Source organism: Heterocephalus glaber, unplaced genomic scaffold (genome assembly GCF_053883595.1).
Source record: "Heterocephalus glaber isolate CG9 unplaced genomic scaffold, H.glaber_assembly_v1.0 deba00001472, whole genome shotgun sequence".
NCBI lineage: Eukaryota > Metazoa > Chordata > Mammalia > Rodentia > Bathyergidae > Heterocephalus > Heterocephalus glaber.
Genome location: NW_028258315.1, coordinates 6,785,992 through 6,806,838, shown reverse-complemented (window position 1 = coordinate 6,806,838; position 20,847 = coordinate 6,785,992). Strand labels below are relative to the sequence as shown.

Here is a 20,847-nt window from a genome sequence, read left to right as displayed (position 1 = left end):
AGGCAGGTGGCTTACCTCCTTTCTTCTTTCCACAGAAAGAAAACTTGGGTAGGTCTGCCTCACAGATGGGGTAGGAGTAATGCAGTACAGAAGTGCCTTTACTGATGAGAGATATGTCAAGATACAGTTCTCTGATGTCCTCCCCTAAGAGGATAAAGAAGCACAACGTTATTATTGTGTCTCACCATGTAGCAAAGGCTTTTGGGTCTCCTAGCGGCCTGAGGAAAAGGGCCTTTTCTTTTTCTCTCTACTCTGGGCAGGGAAGTGTTCTTTTCTTGGTGAAACAGCCTTTAGCCCATGCTACAGGGCATTAGGATAACAGCTGCTAGGCCAAGTTTTAAGAACTTACATTAGCGATTTAGGAACAAAAGAATTCAAATGCCAAATCATGCTGCTAGTGGTTGGTAGTAAATTTGATTGTGGTCGAGACAACTAAACAAAGGTTCTCTCCTATGTAGATATTAATACTTAGTCTCAAAATACTTTCATTGCTTTTTGCTGAATGTACTTGTTTCAGGTGCTTTTATCATCCGGGGTCTAGGGTCCTTTCACTACAAAACCATTGCACCAAGTGTGAGTTCTACTCTACTAGGTATTACTCAGAGAGAGAATGGAAAATGAAGACGGGAGTAGAATTAATTCCAGAGGGTGGAGGTGCGGTCATAGTAGTTTAGCCGCCCAGCTGATTTACGTTAACATGTGTCAACTGAATGTGTGGTGTAGGAAGAGCTTGTGCCATGTTTTATTTCATGGTAATGATTTCTACTTACTCAGAATGATGCCCAATCTAATCCTGAGATTTGGTTTCAATTGTTTGGAACACTGGTCAACAGAAAAGCCAAAATCCTGTAATGGATCTGCCAAGAGGAAAACATCAGATTAGCTGTGAGTGCCCTACATACTCTGAAAATTCATATTTGAAATTTGTAATTATATAAATTGATTTTATACTAGTCATTAAAATTTAATAAAAAACATATCCCACAATACTTTTTCCTTTTTCCTTGGGGGTACTGGGGATTGAGCCCAAGGCTTTCACACTGAGCTACATCTCCAGCCCTTTTTTTAACCTTTTACTTTTGAGACAAGGTCTCACTAGGTCTCTAAGTCCTAACCCCTTAGGAGGCTTGAATTTGTGATCTTTCTGCCTCAGCCTTACAGAGTGCTGGAATTACAGGTGTCCACAAGCAGGTTCTGCTTTTAAAAAATTTTTAAGTCAGTGATGTTTTTACCAGTTCCTCCCAGTCTCTCCAAAATCAATGTTATGTTCATTTTTACAGCTTGTCACTGTCAGTTGGTCAACATCATGTTCATTTTGACAACAGTGTCTCAATCCATACAATGAGCACCATGTCTTGATTGTTGTAATACTTTTGTCATTCGATTGAATTCTTTCAACTCTTGAACTTTTGGCTTTAAAATTGCTCATTAATTGCATAGACGTTTCATAAAGTATTTATTATTATAATTTAAGCAGAGGGAGATATATGAAGATTTTCAAGGTTGGGACCTGCTAGTGTAATTTTGTTTCATCCTGTCCCACCCCATCCCATTCAGTATAATAAATTCTTTCAAATATTCCACTATTTGCAGGGTATCGTGTTAGCTCTGCTAGGGACTATAAAGATAACACACCTTACATATAATTTCCACTCGTTCAAATGCTCCTGTGGCTCATCTGTGCCTCCTAGGAAAGTTTAGAAATGTTCTCCTGTCTCCCTTCCACACCCCACATCACAAATCCACCCTCCACTCCACCAGATCCCAGAAAATTCCCACCATGCTTGATTTGCCTGTGTTCTTTCTCCCATTTCAAGTAGTCTGAGTCCTTGTGGCTGTCATTAAATGCTCAGGTCTTGCTCATTTCCATCTTTTGTGAAGGTCTCTCTGATAGTCTTGGAAGTACTCTTTTGCTTCTCTGAATTCTTAAAAGTTATGTCTGAAATACTTTTTTAAGTGCACAAATATATATTGCTTTGTACTTTGCTGCATGACTTATCCCACAGCATTTAGGCTAAACATGCAACTCCTTAAAGGCAGTAGCCAATTTTCTGCTTTTTCTTTTGGTTTATTTTGCTTTCCATTTCCATTTTCTTTATGTTTGCTACTGGGCCTAAAAGAAAAGAGTTCATGTTTTTTCCACTCTGTTTTTTTTTTCAGTTGATGCATAGTTGTACATATTCATGGGATATAGTATGATATTTCAACACACATGTGTCCAATGTGCCATGATCAACTTAGGGTAATTGGCATATCTATCACCTCAAACATTTATCACTTTTAAAAAACTGAACATATTCAAAAATCCTCTCTTCTAGCTACTTTGAAATTTGCCGTCATTATTGTTAACTATAATCACCCTACTGTGGTACTGAGCACTAGAACTTAATCTTTTTCACTGTAGTTTTCTGTTAATGGACACTTTTCTTTCCTAATCCCTTCTCCTTTCCAGCCTCTGGCAACCACTGTTACACTCTCTACTTTTATGAGGTCAGCTTTCTTAGTGTTTGTGTACGAGTGAGAACACGCAGTATTTGTCTTTCTGTGCTTGGTTTATTTCACTCACATAATGTCCTCCCGGTATATTCATGTTGCCGAAAATAACAAAATTTCACTATTGTTTTGGTAACAACCAGAGCACAAGTTGCCCATAGTGATTTCGTTTGTTTTGGATATATATACCCAATAGGAGATGCCTGATTACGTCGTGAGCCTCCTTTTAGTTTTTCCAGGAAGCTCCATACTGTTATCCATAATGCTGATACTAATTTTCATTCCCAGCAACAGTCTGTAAGAGTTCTCCTTTGAAGAGAGTTGAGTGAAGGTCTTTCTTGTACTGGTACTGACATGCACTTTATAAGATTATTTTTTTAGTCCTCCAGACTCCTCAACACCCAGCACAGTTGGACACGCAGTAAGCACTCCATAAGTGTACATAATGAATGAACGCATGAACCATCTATTGAATTGTCAATTTCCAAGCTCCAAATCCAGCCATCTGTACTCTGCTTTGTGTACCTGGGCTCTTTGCAATCATGCTTCTTCTTTGCCATCTGCTAGACAGGGTGCCAGAGAGAGATGGAGGCTGCAGGCAGAGCAGACTTGCTTTTTGTGTACTTGGTGAGAATGTTGTGGATGATGGCCATCACTCTGGTGATGGCAATTGCTCCCAATGTCTAGATCTTTTTTGGTACTTTCCCAGAATCAGTTGGGCTCAGCTTTGTGGATCACTGAAGTGTTACCCCTTCCTCTGCAGTCTGTCTCAGCTCCACAAGGTACTTTTTTTCAAAGATTCAGCTGCTATATCCAGTCTCCAGTTGATGGGCATTTGGGCTGTTTCCAAGTTTTAGCTATTACAAACTGTGCTGCTATAAACATGGGTGAGCATATATCACTGTGGTATGATTCTTTTAATTCTTTTGGGAAGATACCCAGCAGAGGGATAGCTGGGTCAAATGGGACCTCTAATCCTAGTTCTTTAAGGTATCTCCATACTGATTTCCACAGTGGTTGCACCAGTCTGCACTCCCACCAACAATGGAGAAGGGTTCCTTTCTCTCCACACCCCTGCCAGCATTTGTTATTGGTTGATTTCTTGATAGCAGCCATTCTTTCTGGAGTGAGGTGGAATCTCAGTGTTGTTTTCATCTGGATCTTTCGAATGACCAGAGATATTGAACATTTTTTTCATATATTTATTATACTCTTTAGTGAAATAAATAGGACACACGTGTAAATACCGAATAGTTTCCCTAGTGTGAAATAGTAAAAGTGTAAATAAGGGTCACATGATATAATTGATAATGTGAAATAGGAAGAAAAGGTCTAAAGGAGTTGGGGAAGTGGGACGGGTAGGGGAAAGGAAAGAAGGGAAAAGAAAAAATATGAGAAAAGGAAAAAATGGAAACAAAGTCTCTGTAAATAGGAGAGGGTGGAGGGGGTGAAGGGAGGGCAGGGGAATGGGGAAAAAATAAGAACCAAGAGAGATTATGTAAAGGTACAAGATCCCAATGATGAATGTAACTGTATTTTATACCCAAAATGTACCAATGAACTTAATGAAAAAAAAAGATTCAGCTTCTAATAATCCAATCTCTGCTCTCTTTGCTTTCCAAGTCCTTGGGGTGGGAGCTGCTTCCTTGGTTTCTTTTTCTCCCTTCTATTTTGATTATCCAACAACTGTTTAATGAATTTCCTATATTAAATTCTTTCTGTTAAAATAACTGAGATGATCTTTGTTTTCTAGGCAGGATCCAGACTGGTAGAATAAAGAACACTCTTCAAAGATAGGCCTGATTTTTCTTATTTTACTGATGGGAAAAAGTAGACCTAGAAAGGTTGTGTTAACTTCTCCAGATCCCAGTTTTATAAAGTGTGGGAGTCAATATCCAAATCCAGAGTTAAAAGCAAGCAAGCAAACAGTTACATTGCTGCTTAGTATTGTACAGGGATACTCAAAAGGTAGAGTCTCAAGTACGCATGTTAAGTACTGGATTTGTAAGATTTCTCAGAATAATCTCTGTGCAGGATTATGGCATCAGGTAGCTCCATTTCACAACTGATTTCAGTTTCAGCTTGGTCATGAGGTCTCCTTTGCCAACAGTAGTTTTGCAGACAGTTTTATCAATTTTATCCAATATTAACCACAAGACACACCATCGTCTGTGATATTTGCCATGGAAATGACCACTGGGTAATTCCAGCCTTGCAAATATAACAAGGCGTGCACCTTTGTTTGATAAAAACCCTTTTGGTTGGGTCATTAATTTTTCTGGGGGAAAATTTCTCTTTTCGTGTGTTCATTTGACTCTTTCCAAAGCATCTTTTTGCAGTCCCAGAGCTTCTTCCAGCCTGGAAAACAGGAGCTAGGAGACAAGTGCTCCTAGTGCATAATTGGCCCTCAGATTGGAAAAAAGTCCGTAAACCTACAGACTTCTTGGAAAGAATGGCATCCGTTCCTCCCAGCCCCGAATCTCAGCCTCACCAACACATACCCTTCCGTGTATCTATTTATGTCTCCTCTCAGCTACTTCCTGTGCTCTGTATTACATCATATTTGTTTGCATACCCTTGTCATTCATCTTCTAAAGGCTGCAAAGCAAGCTTCCCAGCCACAGAGACACCACATTTTAAGATTGTATCGAGTTCCAAAGCATTACAGTATTTGCCCAATGAATAACAAGTTATTTAAAGTAAATTTATTGAGATCCTTAAAACAAGGTTTCTCAGTCTTGCCATTGTTGACATTTAGTTTCAGATAGTCTTTTGCTCTGGGGCTGAGCTGTGAACCCCATACAACAATTGACCAGCACCCTTGGTCTCCACTCTCTAGATACCGGTTGCACCCTCCTTCCCCTCCAATTGTGACAACCCAAAGTATTTCCTCACATTGCCAAAGTTCCTGAGGGGGACGAAATCACCCCTGGTGAGGAACCATAGCTAAAAAGAATTATTTTCTCAGTTACCAGGCTTTACCTCTGCTGCAGATTCTCCAGGACCACATACCAAAATAAGAGATAAGGGTTACATTGTTTAAATGATTCTCCTTGCACAATATAAGAACCAGTCGGAGTGGGAGAGTTTCCCCTGGACCCCTGCCCCAAGCACCTCTAATACACATACATCAGATCATTTGACTTTGGAGCTTCTAAAACAATAATATTGAAAGCTAAAGGAAAGTTGGCACTCCCAGGCAATGAAGGCAGAGATACTATCTTCTTTAAATAAATGAACTGTAGTTCATTGTTGAGCAGCACACGGGCTGAGGGAGGAAGTAAAAGTTTCACTGTGAAATAGAAGATCTGTTCATTTTGCACAGTTCTTCCTTGGCCTCTGGATCACACCCCCTTTCTGCCTGTTCTGTCAACATCTCTGGCTCCAGACGGAGGGAGGAGTGAACTCAGCACGCCCCAAACTGACCAGCAGCCCCCATCCCCAGGAAGGCTATGGACTCCTTCAATACAGCAGAGCCTCAGTCCTGCTGAAAATGAGGAGTGGGCCTTGGAAAAGCAGCCAGCAGCATGTGCAAGCAGAAGGGCTTCAACAATCAAATTTTTCCTAGATGAGTTTTCTTGCACATTGTTGGAAATACAAGCCGGGCTTAGAAAGGCTCTTAACAAATCCTGTCTCCAGAGCTGTTTTTATGACATATGTCCTGTAATAGTCAGCTTTCCCCTTGCTAAGACCCAGTATCTGACCCTCACAATTAAAAAGAGGAAAGTTTAATTTAGCTCACAGTTTCAGCACACTCAGTCCATGGTTGGAAGGAACAATATGGCTGAAGGGCATGGTGGAGCAAAGCTGCTTAGTGCATGGCAGTCAGGAAGCTGAGCAGGCGAACAGTACTGGGGAGGAAGGGGCCAGGGATCAGATATAGTACACAAGGTCATGCCTCCATGATCCACCTAGATACACCCAAGAGAAAGCTTTACAAGTCTACCAGGCATTACTTAATCCCATTCCCTATTGATGGTCTGACTTTTCTTGGGCTCCCTAGACTTAGGTCGTGGTCCCGGGGATGATACTCTTGCCTTGGTACTTTTGAGCCAGTGGTGGACTTTCGACTAGAATCACAGCCTCTGGAAATGCAATTCCTCAGCAGAGCCTGGTGGGGCACAGGAGCACCCTGTGGCTTCTGCTTGGTGTGGTCTCAGGCAGCTTGAAAGCTGTGTGTCACTAAGTCCTGGAGTCTGGATATAGCTCCATATTCTGCAGTGATAACAGAAGACATCAGGAAGATGGGTGGGTGACTTTGGTGGGTGTCAGCAATTGCTTGGAACCCTAGGTAGTAATGCAGGTGATATGTGTCTGATTTGCCTACTTGGAGGGTGCTCGTGCATTAATTTGTCTTGAAAATAATATAAATATTTACTTTGGTACCTGGGAGCGACTTTCTGAATGTGTTTGAACAGCTAGTTGTCTGAGGTCACATACTAGCAGATATTCTTCTGTATCTTTGAGAATTTATTTCTAAGTAAAATAAAATAACAAACAGACCTTGCTTCCAACATATTCCTTTAGGCAGGCTGATTATCACTTTAGCAAGCCTCTCTGCTGTTCATGATTCAGATCTATTTGTGCATCAGTCTAATAGTTTGCCTTCTTATATGGGTGTGTTGTGGCTGAAGTGTTTTAAATTTGTTATGTGAACTCGTAGGATAATGCTCAAGGGTCATCATAGATCCCTAAAAGAGGACGATGCATAAGGCGTCGGTGAAATGTCATTGCTGGAAATTTGTTATCACCACAACAAAAAATTAACTTTCATGTAGTTCTGTTCTTGAATTCTCTGTGTTCTTCCTACCTCCTTCCCTCTCCCTCCCTCCCTGGCACTGTAGAAAAGAAAATAACATACTATGTGGTGAATGCATTCTAGCTCTGTTTTTCTATTATTTCCTGACCTCCCCTCTTTTCCCACCTGTCAAATCTTATTACTATAGGTAACACAACAAAGCTCCAATGGGTCATTATTTAAAATAATAGTTGTTCTCTGGCCATTCAAGTCTCTTCTGTCAGCATTGCATTGGCACTTGATTCATATTCAAATCTGTATATATGAACCAGTTTCTTGTTTTTCCTCTGAGATGTGTAGAAGCTTAAACCCAATTCTTGTTATCAAATGCAATAAAAATAGAATAACACCACCACAATGAAACAGCTACTGTTTGTGGAATGAGAGATTAAGAACTTCGGTGCCCTGCAGGCTGCCTGGTAACCACAGTGAATGTGTTTTTGAGTGTGAAGGTATGTTTGGGTTGCTAAACTGAAAATGCTGGATTTCTCACTTGTTTCCAACTGCAAAAGAAATGGAATTCATTAAAACAGCTTTTTAAAGAACAGAAAAGCATAGGAACTTGCAGGTCCCATTGCCTCTGAATCCAATCTTGTAGAATAACCTGTTTGGCTGCCATTGGCATAAGAGGAGACAGGTTTTTTTTTTTTTTTAATCATAAGACAGTAGTCCCTTCTTACCTGCAGTTTTAATTACCTGTAGTCAGCTGCAGCCCAAAAATAATGAATAGAAAAATCCGAATATAAACAATATGTAAGTTTCAAGTCCTATGCCATTCTGAGTCCTGTGATGAAATTGGGAGCCCTCCTTCTTGGGATGAATCATCTTTTGCCCAATGTGACCCCACTGTATGCATTATTCACACGTTAGTCACTTAGTAGCTGTCTTTGTTATCTGATCAACTGTCCCAGGGCTTGTGTTCAAGTAGCCTTTATTTGACTTAATAATGACCCTAAAACATAAAAGTCATGATGCTATCAATCTGGATATATCAAAGAGAAGCTGTAAAGTGCTTCCATTAAGTGAAAAGATCCAAGTTCTCAACTTAATAAGAAAAAAAAATAGGCTGGGGTTGCTAAGATCTATGGTATGAATGATATACAAATACAGTATATATATTGGGTTCAGCGCTCTCCACGGTTCTAGGCATCTACTGGCAGTTTTGAACATATCCCTGAAGATAAGAGGAGGCTACTGTAAAGAAGATTGTGTCCTGTGGTTAGGGATGATCTTTGCCAGCAGTTCTCTAACACAGGGCATGTGGAGTATTAGCAAATTACCAATACCATGTCCCAAACCAGACTCTCTGATTTAGTGTATCTGGGTGCTGCTTCAACATCAAGATTTTTAGACACTCCCCAGATGATTCCATCTCCTCACTTCACTTGAAAACCACTGTTATAAGCCATAGTGGGCTTTGCTAATTCCTGGGTATATGGTTTTATAGGTGGGGTCCTAGCTCTGCCATATATCCCTCCAGGATCAAAGCTGAACACTCTTTTAATTTTCCTAATAAATCTCTTTATAAACCATTTACCGAGTTTTATAGAATGTATGATGACTTAGGGAGCCTCCAGGGTGCACTCAAGCCCCTCAACCACATGATTGTCCTGGTTCTCCTCCTCTCTTTCCACTTTCTGTCTCCAGAGAAGCAGCATGTTTTCTCGTCTTGTGCTGGGGAGATAGAATGAGACCCAAACCTATGAGGCCTCAGCACTGTCCAAGTGACTCCTCAAGAAGTCTTTAAAGAAAAGTAAGGCTCTGCTCAGACAAAATTCTTGAAACAGCCCTAAGAGAACTTCTTTCTATTTCATTGTTTGGACTCTCTACCAAATACCATGCTAGGCACCAGAAGATTTGAGATGGGAGAGGTCTGGTGATGAAGAAGATAAAGCTATGTGAGAGTTAGTGGAAGATGGAGGAGGCTAAAACAGGACACACCTGTAAAAAAAATGCAAAAGCAAAAAACCTACCCAATGTGGAGAAGAATGTAGAAGAGCAGCATAATATTGGCAGATGTGTGTGGAAGGCGTGGGGCTGGAAGAACTAAGACCATTGAGGCTGGGGCATCTTCCAGAGTCCTGGGTTACCTGTAAGGCTCATGAGGAGCTGTCGCTCGGGTGCGGGGCACTGATCTGTGGCTGACGTTTGTTTGGACATGCATAGAATTTAAAGGTCCTCAGATCATCTTTAGAGCATCCTAGGAAGGCCAGGATATTTGGCAAGCCTTTGTCTAGTGCCAGTGAGGCTGTTGTGGCCATTCATGTATGGGTTTGGTATGGCCATAGTTTTTATTTCTGTGGGATAAATGCCCAAGAATGTGATTGTTGGGTCATACAGTGAGGGTATATTTAATTCTATAATAAAGTGCCCAGCTGTTTTCCACAGTGGCCGTGCATTTGATGTTCTCTACCAGCAATGTAGAAGGGACCCAGGAAGCAGGTCCTCTTCACACATTTTTGCAGGAGAGGCTGGTTTCCTAGGGAGAAATCAGGGGATCTGGTAGTTCAAGATGTGGCCAACCACCCTACAGTGACTCCACCCTCAGGGTCCTGCAAGACTCCTATGAAATAATCAGTACCATGAGGAGCAAAACAGCCATAGCTAATTCTTAATGCAGTAGAGGGGAGGGGGCAGCTTGAATGCCTATGACAGCTGCTGTCTTTGCTTAGCTACCTTCTTTATTTCCCAATGCTTCATTCAAGACCCTGGAGGTAATTTTGCCTACACTCTGAGGCCTAAAGAACAAGTGTTAATTCTTGAGAATTGTTTCTCACATGCTTTCTAGTATGAGATCAACTTAATGTATTTTTTGGGTTGTGGTTGCTCTGCTCTCTCTACTGTGGTAATGAATTGTTCACTTCCACCTTCAATCCCCTAGCTGACCCCCAGGAGGAAAAAAATCAATTTACACTATTCCTAGCAAGCGATCCTGTTGACACATGACTCATACGGGCCTCCTTTCCTGTGGTAGCAGAGAAGATGCTGCTGCTGAATGTGGCTCCCTTGGAGTTCAGTGCCTAGGAGAAGATGGTTCAGGGAAGGTCACAGACTTGGTCTTCCATAAGAAGTGAGAAACCTGATTGCTCCTAGGTGTGGAATTCCAGAACAGGCAAAGTGGATGCCCAGTGGGATATCGTGGAGTGAAATCAAGAAAATTGAATCCTTCATTCCCAAAGCCAATTCACTATTTCTTGCAGCTCTTTCACCAGTAACAATGAGTTTGCCGGCTGCTCTCCCTGCCAGGAAGGAGAGAGGGTTTCCATGGGAAACTCCTCACTTCTTGTGTGCATGTTACCATTGGTGTAACACAGAACAACCGGGAATAGAATTCCATGGACATGAATAATGTAGGCTTACAAGCCCTTGCAAGAAAATGCTAAAGGAGAAAAGAAGCAAGTGCCTTAGGCTTGGCTTTTTTGACAGTCAAATAAATTCCTAACCAAGGAAAGGACTTGTTTCCCTGTCTCCCGAATACACACTAGAGGACTAAAAACTGGTTTTGCTAAAAATATAATAAGAATTATATTGAAAGATAGAAAGCTGTCATGAAAAATAAGATGGGAAACAAGACTCCACATGAATACATGAGAGCCGTGCACCTACTGAATAATTGCAGGCTTCTGCCTCCACCGGCCACTGCCAGGGCACAAGCTGACCACAACACAGGAGTTCATTTGCCGCACAGCAAACTTGCAAGGAGTCTGACTCATCACTGTGCCCTTCTTAGCACTGCTCCTATAGCCATCTGGATATCGTTCAGCCTTTTCTTGCCATCTGTTCGTGTGTTTTCAGAACATAACATTTAAAAACTGTTAGTGTATGTGGCAAGATTACTAGAAAAATCTGATGATGGTAGAGAAATTATTCTAAATACCTTTGCCTAGGCTTGAGCTTCAGAGAAGTGGAGAAAGAAAAGTCTGGGGTGGGAGTGGTTTCTGACATAGGAGCCATAAATAACAGATGTTCACGACCGTGCATGATGACAACAGTTTAGAGGCAACCTAAATATTCATCAAGAGAAAACGGGATACAATTGTAGTCTATACATATGATGTTATACTCAGCCGTGAGAGCAACTTAACTGAAGGGGCACATTCTAACTATCTGCTGGATTAATATAATAAACTAGTCCCCAAATAAATTGTTAGTTAAGCTCTCATTAATCCCAGATATTTGTTTGTTAGGTTTTCTATGTGGGCAGTCATACTGAATACACATAATAACATTTTTGTTTTCCCCTTTTAAAATCCTTAACTGTTTTAAATTCTTGTGGGTGCCTTCCGTACAATGTTGAATAAAAGTGGTGAGCCTGAACCTCATTCTTGATTTTAAACAAAAAAATTCTAATGTTTTACCATTAAATGTAATGTTCAAGATAGATCTATATTTTAGGTATATTTCTTTAGAGAGGAGATAGCTGATTGTAAAAATGTAATCTGGTCCTCTTTTTTAAAAATCAGGTTATTGTGGTTTTTATTTATTGTGACCTCTAATATCTTTGTAATTAGTTCTCATCTTACTTTCCTCCCTCCTTTCTAGCATTCTTTTGGATTGATTGGAATGTTTTAATTTTAAAAAATTTTACTAGGTTGGGAGTTATACATTTCTAGTCTTGTAGTAGTTACTGTCATAATTTTAGCATGCAAATTTCACTTCTTTTAAGTTTTACATTTATTTTTAAAACCATTTTCCCCTTGGTATATATGTATATGTTAGTTTATTTATATTGTATAAAAACACCTCACACTAAATTTACCACTAAATACTATTAAGTGTGGAGTTTGGTAGCATGAAGTACATTCACATTGCTGTGCAGCAAATCTCTAGAACTTTTTGATCCTGCATAACTAAATATGATCTTCACTCTTCCCTGAAAGATGCAAAGACAAGGTCCTGTAGCTTTGTGCTTTACCGTTCTCTTTTGTCAGGCAGCCTCCAATGTGGCCCTTGTAATTCCTCTTCCTTTAGTACCAACCCCTCCCCTGAGTGGCTTAGCTTCCCAGAAGTAAGACAAAGACTCCAGAACGACTCTAACGTCTGTCTTTCTTGTCCACTCTTACTCTTTCTCAGAGCCCTCGCTCTGGGTCAAGCCGGTCACCTTGGGAGTAGCTTGGCTCTGGAAGGACTCACAGGGCTACGACGTGAGATCTCAGGCCAACAATCATGGTGCACCTGCGTTCTGCTATTGGCTGCATGGGGAGCGTGGGAAGGCGTTTGAGACCCTCCCCCAGCTAAACCCCGCCCACATTTTCCCTGCCCCAGGGGGAAAATCCTTAGATCCGAGGAGGGAGCTTGTTTGTCCCTCCCCTAAGTGAGGACACAGCTAGAAAGCACCATCTGTGAAGCAGGCAGCAGCCCTCAGCAGACATGGAATCTGCTGACCCCTTGATCTTGGACAACACAGCACTAGTACTGTGAACACTAAAATTCTGTTGTTTATTAATTACTCTGTCTAAGGTCTTTTGTTATAGCAGCCTGAATGGACCGAGGCCCGAGGCATTCATTTTCAAAGAAGATTTCTTTCTGCAAACACTTCTGGCTCTGCTTGACCGTTTTCTGTGGACTTGCGAATAAGCTCCTCTCAGTTAAGGCTGAAATGCAGAGTCAGTGCCTCTAGGGAGAGCGCTTCACAAATAACAGATGGCTGCTGAGGGACTCTGAGGTATCATCTCTAAGTCATGTCCCAAAAGAACCGAGCCTTGGGGTCCCCCGAAAGACTGAGCCTCAGTTGCTCACCATGGTTACCTGGATGGGCTCCTCTTTCTTCTTTTTTTTCTGGTGCTTCCCAGGATTCCTTCTCAAATTTTCACTCAATTCTCTGTGCCAGTGCCAATTTCTAAGGAAAACCTAAGCTTAAACATTATTCAACCAATTCCTAGAATTTATATCGATAATAGACTCTATGCTATGTTAAGTCAGATGTGGTTTCATCTCCAGAGTAATTTATGCTAGGTTTCTTGCTTTTTGTTCTTTTAGAAATACACATTTTAGCGATGTTTGCAGGTATTAAAAGGCATTTAAACTTATTTGGGTTAAAATTGGCACCAAATATCACTAGCAATTCCAGGTACCCAGATGGTGTTAACTAGGCATGACTGTTGGGCTAGTGAGAATGTTACAAATTGAACAATTGGATGCATAAGGACGATATTTAGAATTCAAGGAGGCTTGTGCATTAAGACCTCTTTGATATTAAGGATGGTGATGGCAGATGGATCTGTAAGATGTTTTTTGGAGATGCCCTGAGTCAAGGCGGGAACGTGGTGAGGTAGGAGTGGTGTGAAAGGGCACACATGCCCCTCCCGGATGCTCCTCTATCTGTAGCACAGGCTGCATGCACATTAGTGGCTCCAGAGTTGTTTGTAGCTGTCAAATAGATTTTGTTGTACAATGTTTAAAAACACTTGGACTAGTTGCCATACTTATCAATTAGGAGGCACCACCTCTAGCTTAGGAAATGTAGTTTTCATTTGAAAAATTAGGAGATCAAGCATCTCAGGTCTCGCAACCCCAAGGGGCAGCCAGATGGAGCTGGACAACAGATTCCCCCAGAGGTGAGGTGAGTGTCGCAGTCATCTCCATTCACTCTAAATGCTGCTCGGTTTGTGATCAGGCTGAGGCCTGATAAACCCAACCTGAACTGAAAATATCTGAAGGTGAAATGCGTTTGACACCTCTAACCCAAGAAAAAAACAGTTTAGTAACAGCAACGTGATGCACATACAGTGCTGCTTGTTTCCCTTCATGATCACTTAGTGAAGCCCAGGGAAAGATTGAAATTCCAAAATGCAAAGGATGTTTCCCCTTCCTTCCTTCCTTCCTTCCTTTTCCTTCCTTTTCCTTCCTTCCTTCCTTCCTTCCTTCCTTCTTTCCTTCCTTCCTTTCTTTCTTCCTCTTTGCACTGAGCTGCAGCCTCAGCCTTTTTAAAATTTTTGAGACAGGGTCTTGCTAAATCTCTAAGTTGCCCAGACTGGGCTGGAACTTGTGATCCTCTTGCCTTAGCCTCCCAGAGTGCTGGGTTCTTACCATCATGAAATTGATGGCCTTTGTCTTTTTCAACTTTGCTGTCCTTCCTCTAGCATGGGTAAAATGTAGAGGAAGTGGTTTGCAGGACAGTAGTTAATGGCCTTCTCTCGTTCATTCATTCCCCTGCTGCTATTTTCCAGAATGGTGAAGACCCACTGCACCAGGAGGGAGCCCCACTGAGATCAGGGGAGTGCACGGAGCCTCCTGCTCAGGGTTGTGATTATGGCTCTACAACCTCAGACATATTTTTCTTAGGACCCTGGATACTTTCCAGCAGGCCTGTGCCCTGTTCAACCGCTGTTTGAAATAAACCAAGAGTGACCAGCAGTTGTCTCCTCAGGTATTTCTGAGAATGCAAACAATTACATACACCCGAATTGGCTAATTTAGTCAGCATTAAAGCCAAGTGTGAGGTGGAAAAGCTGCTGTCCCCTCTGGAGCAATGATCTTCCTGCCTGTTCTCCACTCTACTAGAGCTCCAGACAGCTCAGGGTCAGATGGCCCAGCCTTGAGTCTGTGGTGCCCCAAGGCTCCTGTCCTTCCCTTCCAGAATATCCTCCATCTGATGATCCTGAACCCAGGCAGGTGAGCCCAGTGAGGGTTGTGGGACAATGTTGGTATTTATCTGACCGGATTTGGCTGTCTGTGAGCAAGCTTTTCTACATTTGGAGAAAAGCCCCAAAGACCAGGCTGTTGGCAGCAAGCTTTTGAGCTTTAGGGACCCATGGCTATTCCAGTCCTTACTGAAGCTCATCTTGCAGAAGAGTTTGCTTTCAATGCCCTAGGAAAACAGAGTAGTACCCCCTTATCTGTGGTTTCACTTTCTAAGGCTTCAGTTACCACCATGGCCTGAAAACATTAAATGAAAAATTCCAGAAAGAAACAAGCGTAAGTTTTAAACTGCATGTGGTTCTGAGTTTCATGATGGGAAACTCATGCCATCCCATTCTGCTCCAACTGAAATGTGAATCAGCCCTTTGTCCAGTGAATCCATGTTGTATACACCACCTTCCCATTAGTCACCTTATAATCACCTCAGTTAGCAGACAGAGCATTGTAGTACCTCAGTGCTGTTTGTCAAGAAGGCTTTATTCTACTTTGTAATGGCCCCAAGATGCAAGAGTAGTGATATTAGTTATTGTTGTTAAACTCTTCCTGTGCCTACGTGTAAATTAAATTTTATCATAGAATATAAGTATAGGAAAAACATAGTATATATAGGGTTCTATTTATGGCTTTAGGCATCTACTGGGGGTCTTGGGACATAACCCTAGCAGACAAAGGGGAATATTGTATGTCATTTCCATGGAAGGTCTGCAACAATAGTAGGTGTATGAAATTGTTGATCTTTTTAATCTGAGTGTCATGGATCTTCTGTTGGTGTAAAAGCTCTTACTTTATAGGGTCTTGGGCAACAAGAGAAGTGGGCAAATCACCCCCAGAGAAGGGCTGCTTAGAGAGCAGTCTCTCAGCATATTGGAGATGTGGTATGAACGGGACAGTCTGGTCTTGGTTTATGTGGTGTTTTTGACCTAAAATTTCTCATAATGGTTTTCATGCTTGAAGAGGAAGCAGACTTTGCTGGGAGGATACTACTGGGTTCTGCCACGGGCTGGTTTTGTGACGACAATTAGGACACATTGCTTTTCTGGCTTGGAGGTTTCTCTTCTCATCGAGAGGGTGCTTGGATTGAAACCTGGAAGCTCTGCCCAGCCTGGAGACTTCCCAGTTCTGTGAGAGACCTCCTAGTCTGCTGTGGGTAGGGCCTGGCAGAATGCTGACTTCTCCCCAAGAACACCAAGGTCATCATGTGACAACTTCCTTTCATCTGTACCTGCATGGCGCACTGTCAAAGCCTGTGGTGCTGCCCTATGGGACATCAAGCTGACCCTCAATAGCTCTCGTGGGCACCTCAGCCCAGGCTGGGGCACACTGCCCTCCCCTTCACAGCCCTGAGACCTGGGAATCAGCAGACCAGAGTCTTCTACGTCCTCCCTAGCCTTGGAATTGCAAACAGGAGGTCCTGCGTGACCTGCTGTATTCCTCAGTTGCAGAGAAGGGCTAGCTGGGGAGGAGGCACTCCAGCGCCTCCCCTTTGTTGATTGTGGTGAACAGTATTAACAATCCCAGGCAGATTCCGGGAACAGGAAGAAAGACAGCATCTGCTGTTTTGAGCTCTTGAGACCTCTACTTTTGTGTCTACTCTTGTGTCTCTTAGAATTGCTTAGTGGACATGTCTGGGTGATAACAAAGATAAGAAGAAAATTGGGTTACATCCTAAGCACTAGATGTACATGAAACCATATTCTTCGTTATTTGGAAATTCAGAATGTTTCTATCCATATGGCTAGACCAGAGAGAATTTTATGGCTTACTCTATCTTTGTAAGCAAGTAGGAGTAAGGACAAAGTGTTGTGAATGAGCCAAACAGTCTTGGGAAAAAGAGAACAGAAGGGCTAATCAGCTTAATTGGTCCTATATAAAAATTCAAGTAGAAAGATGGACCCAGTCAGATCAGTATTAGCAATTGCCTAAAATATACCAGTAAAAAGAGCAATGCTATGTTCCAAGATGGTGAGTTAGCTAAATATTGTAAAGCTGAGTCTTAACTACGCAGGCCAAATCCATCATCTCTGAAGGGCCCTTTTGATTATGTGTTGATTATATGTAAGTGTCAAAGGTTGCCTGGACAGGAGGCCAAGGAGCAATAATGGTAGGACATTATTGAGTGACAAGACGTTAACTCAGCAAAACTTAGGCACCACATTGCTTGAGGAGAAAGGGCAAAAGTGGAGGGGCCTCGTGGAAAGAAGAGCTTAAAAGGTCTTGCAGATGGCAGCATTTAAGTGAAGAAAATTCAGTGTGCTGATCACCCAGCCCAGAATCCATTGGTTTGTAATTTAACATCTGTATCCTCAGCCGATCTGAGGTGATAATCTTTACCTTTGGTCTGGAGTGTACTAGACTCATAGGAAAAGGCTGAAATACATACCACCTTATCCTCAGGAAAGTGTGAGAGTTATAGGTAAGACTATATGCAATGATGGTACAGAAATACATTGAAACCCATAGTATAAATATTTTGAAATGAGTTTAAGAAAAATAACAAGTGAAGTGATTGTGTGATGATTTATCTGTACTTTGTCTACCATTCAAGGTTTGAAGCAATTAAGAGAAATCTGCTATATTTGATTAAATATTTAAGATAATTCTGTTAATAAATTTGGGGCTAAGGGGTGCATGTCTGCAAAAATGATTTGTTAAATAAACAAAGGTTTGATATAGTAGTTGAGGAAGTAGTGTTTGATTGTTTAACAGAGCAGAAGAGGAGTAGGCTGAGTACTTAGACATACAGAGAAACCCAGTGAGTAGAAAGGTCTCAGCTATGGGAAAGGATTCTGAGGGTTAACAGGCAAAGGGAATCCTGATACTCTACTCTGGCTTTCTCACGGCGTCTGGTGCAGTTTCCATCTGGTCAGAAGAGGAGACAGATGTCAGGTTTCAAATAAGGAAACCCTTTGAGGCTACTCTTGCTAAACAAGCAGCCCGTGTGAACCTTAAGATACAGACTGTGGTGGGGAAAGCCCAGGGATTTCTGGGCTGGAGGTCCATTTCTTTGTCCTGCTAGCAGTTGGTGTGTTCTAAAGTACAGAGGCACTTCATAGCAAACTGGCTCAGAGTTTCAAGAAAGCACACACAGTGATGTCTCCTTGGGTTCCACCCCAGGGGTTGACATTGTCCACTGTGTGTGAATTACGCATCAGCCTCACACAGACATGCAAATAATTGTTTGCTGTTGGACCTCAACATACAACTTCTGCTGTGCTTCTCGAGTACTCCAGAATAATGTTCTGGATCAGAGATCTGGGATAGTGCCTCACAGGGCAGCCCAGGAAATGAACAGCATCATGTTAGATGGCATGCACCTCCTCAGTGGGTCACCCTTTCTTTCAATGCAATTCCCCACGTTTTGCTAGGTGTCAGAAGGAGCATCCTTAGATCTGTGTCTTCCAACAGCATTTGTCACTATGGATGTCCTCTGTTCCTGTGAGCTCCCTCATCCCTAGCAGCCTGCTTCCTGCTGGGCTCTGCCAGGTCTTTCAGCTGCATAAGCTGGAGCTCAGAATGGATTCTTTCACCTTTGCTCTCCACATCTTCTGTTTGTCCTCCCACACCTTCCCCTTCCACAGGCCTGGGTCTGAGGCTGTGCCCAGGACCCACACAGGCGGCTGCTTTTGGAATGTGCTGTGTGTGCTATAGCTTTTACAAAAAAACAAAACTAAAAACCAAACAAACAGCTGGTGGGTTGGAGGACAGCCCTCCTCCATCTCTAACTCTCAAAAGATTCTCCTCCTGAGACATGCACAGAGCTGGTTGCCCATGGGGATTTAGTCTGAGTAGTGGAAAGGGCAATGAATAGCATTTTGGAAGCCACTTCCTGGCTACAGAAGAGGCTTCTTTAGATCCACAGGGTCTTAGCTTTCTTCCTTCTCTAGGTCCTTCTTCACTAAGTTGCTTAGCATCTCGTTCAGGAAGTGGTTAGGAGAATTAGCACTGCCTTGGAGGTTCAGGTGCACAATAGTTACCACCAAATGGAAACTGGGAAGATCCCAGGGGTTGGGTCCCCCAAACACACACCTATAGGATTTGCTTCCCTTCCAGAGCCAGTTCATGTTCCACTAGTGCTTAAAAATCTGCATCTCAGTGCTGACACACTTGTATTTCTTCATCAACTTCCTGTCTTTAAATATGAGCCAAAAAGCCCGCCCTGCTCCAGTCTGCTGTTCAATCCTGCGTGCTCAAAGCTATAGCTTTGGAATCACATCTCTGCCTCTCTGGGTGTGTGTCCATTTTTCCTTAATTGTAGTTTTATAACCCTGTTCATCTGTGAAAATAAATAAAGAGAGAAATTGCTTTCTGGGTGAGATATTTAAAAGTATTGCTTAATGATTATTTGGCCTGTGATTTTTTATGTTGTTTCTTTTGTGTTTGTTTTATGCTCCATTTACTTCAGAATTATGAAGTTCTGAGGAAAATAGTTGCTTTTTTCTCCTATCCTTTTCCTCCCAGGGCAAGCCCTAAAACGTTTTTCTACAAATATTTTCTCAATCTGCCTTGTTAGTGCTGCTCTGTGGCCGGGCCATTCATAGCTTACCCTCTATTTTGGAGCAGTTGCCCACATTGTCTGATTAATTGTCCTGTTTGACTACTTTGATGGATTATTCAAGTGCATGTGACTTGATTTAGACTTTATAATTAAAGGGTTTTTTGGAGGTCAGATAAATTGCCCGCCCAGTAGCAAACTTTGGCAACACATGAAACTTATTTAAGTAAATGTGGACAAGGCTGACTGCATTCAAGGACAGGAGAGCAGGTGCTGGTTCTGAGTCTGAAGCATGGTGACCAAGTGTCATGGTAACCTGACCCTGGAAACTCCCAGAGGTTAACCGGGGCCCATGAGATCACCCAAGGTAGGTCTCCCTTCCCTTCCCCACTCAGCAACTACTTGGCAGAGGAAATTTTGTCATATATGGGAAATGGGCTTTTGGGTTAGTCACCTTTTCAATGATGTGACAAAATACATGGGAAAATTAAGGGAGGAAAGGTTTATTTTGGCTCATGGTTCCAGAGGTTTCAGTCCATGATCAGCTGGTTCCATTGTTGTGGGCAGAACATCATGCCAAAAGGGCACAGTGGAGCAAAACTACTCCATCTCATGGGAGCTGGGAAGCAGAGAGAAGGAGAGAGGCAGAGAGAAAGGGCTGGGCACCACATATAGTCCCCAAGGTCATTCCCCCCTGGTCCACCCTCTTTTACTTATCCTACCTCCTCTTTCTGTCACTTCCCAACAAGGCCATCATATTATGCTCTCATTGCTGGATTAATTCAGTGATGAATTTAGAGCCCTCAGGATCCATTCACTTCCCACAAGCTCATCAGCAACCAAGCTTTCACCATAATGAGTCCTTTGGGGGAACATTTCAGGCCCAAACCTTGACAGCTTCTTTATGAAATAAGCATGCCAACTCCACGGGAGAACTTTGACTGTTAAAAACACTGTTGTACTGGTAAGAGAATGGTCCTTCATTTACTTCTTTATTTGGGGATATGTCTTTTCCAGGCACCATCTTGCAACAAAAGGTAACTTGGTGCACATGGTTGAAGAATGTAGATGCAGTCGTCCTTCTCTCTGGCTGCTGCAGGGCCTAATGGATGCTTGGGAAAGAATGGCCAGACTGGATCATGTCTGAAGGCGTGTAGAGACCAGACAGGGAGGGGGTGGTAGGGAAGGGAAAACACCCTTCAATTAGAAGACACAGCTTGTGCCTCCTTCCCTCCCCTTTCTCCTCTTCCCATTCCTCTTTAATCCGCATCTCTTTATCTTCCTCCTTTTTCTCCTCTTCCCTCCCTCCTCCCCCTGATAGCTTCTTCTTCCTTCTCTTCCTTTGTTGCTAGTCCACGGACTTCTTGGGGATTTTAACCTTGTCTAAGCACTTACTCTTGAACTTTGTCTTTCTCTGTTCCCA

At 42.4% G+C, this 20,847-nt stretch overlaps 1 protein-coding gene and 1 long non-coding RNA gene across 3 annotated transcripts in view; one reads left to right on the top strand and one right to left on the bottom strand.

Moving 5' to 3' along the window:
- LOC110349783 (uncharacterized) overlaps window positions 1–20,847 on the top strand; it is a 135,332-nt gene that overhangs the window by 63,362 nt on the left and 51,123 nt on the right. The gene's annotated exons all lie outside the window — the stretch shown is intronic.
- The window catches only part of Ly86 (lymphocyte antigen 86), a 50,193-nt gene that overhangs the window by 23,590 nt on the left and 5,756 nt on the right, over window positions 1–20,847 (bottom strand). The window contains exons 2-3 of the mRNA XM_004847741.3: window positions 771–857; window positions 16–144 (exon numbers count right to left, since the gene is read on the bottom strand). Coding sequence (XP_004847798.1) covers window positions 16–144; window positions 771–857 — 216 coding nt within the window. The remainder of the gene's footprint in view (window positions 1–15; window positions 145–770; window positions 858–20,847) is intronic.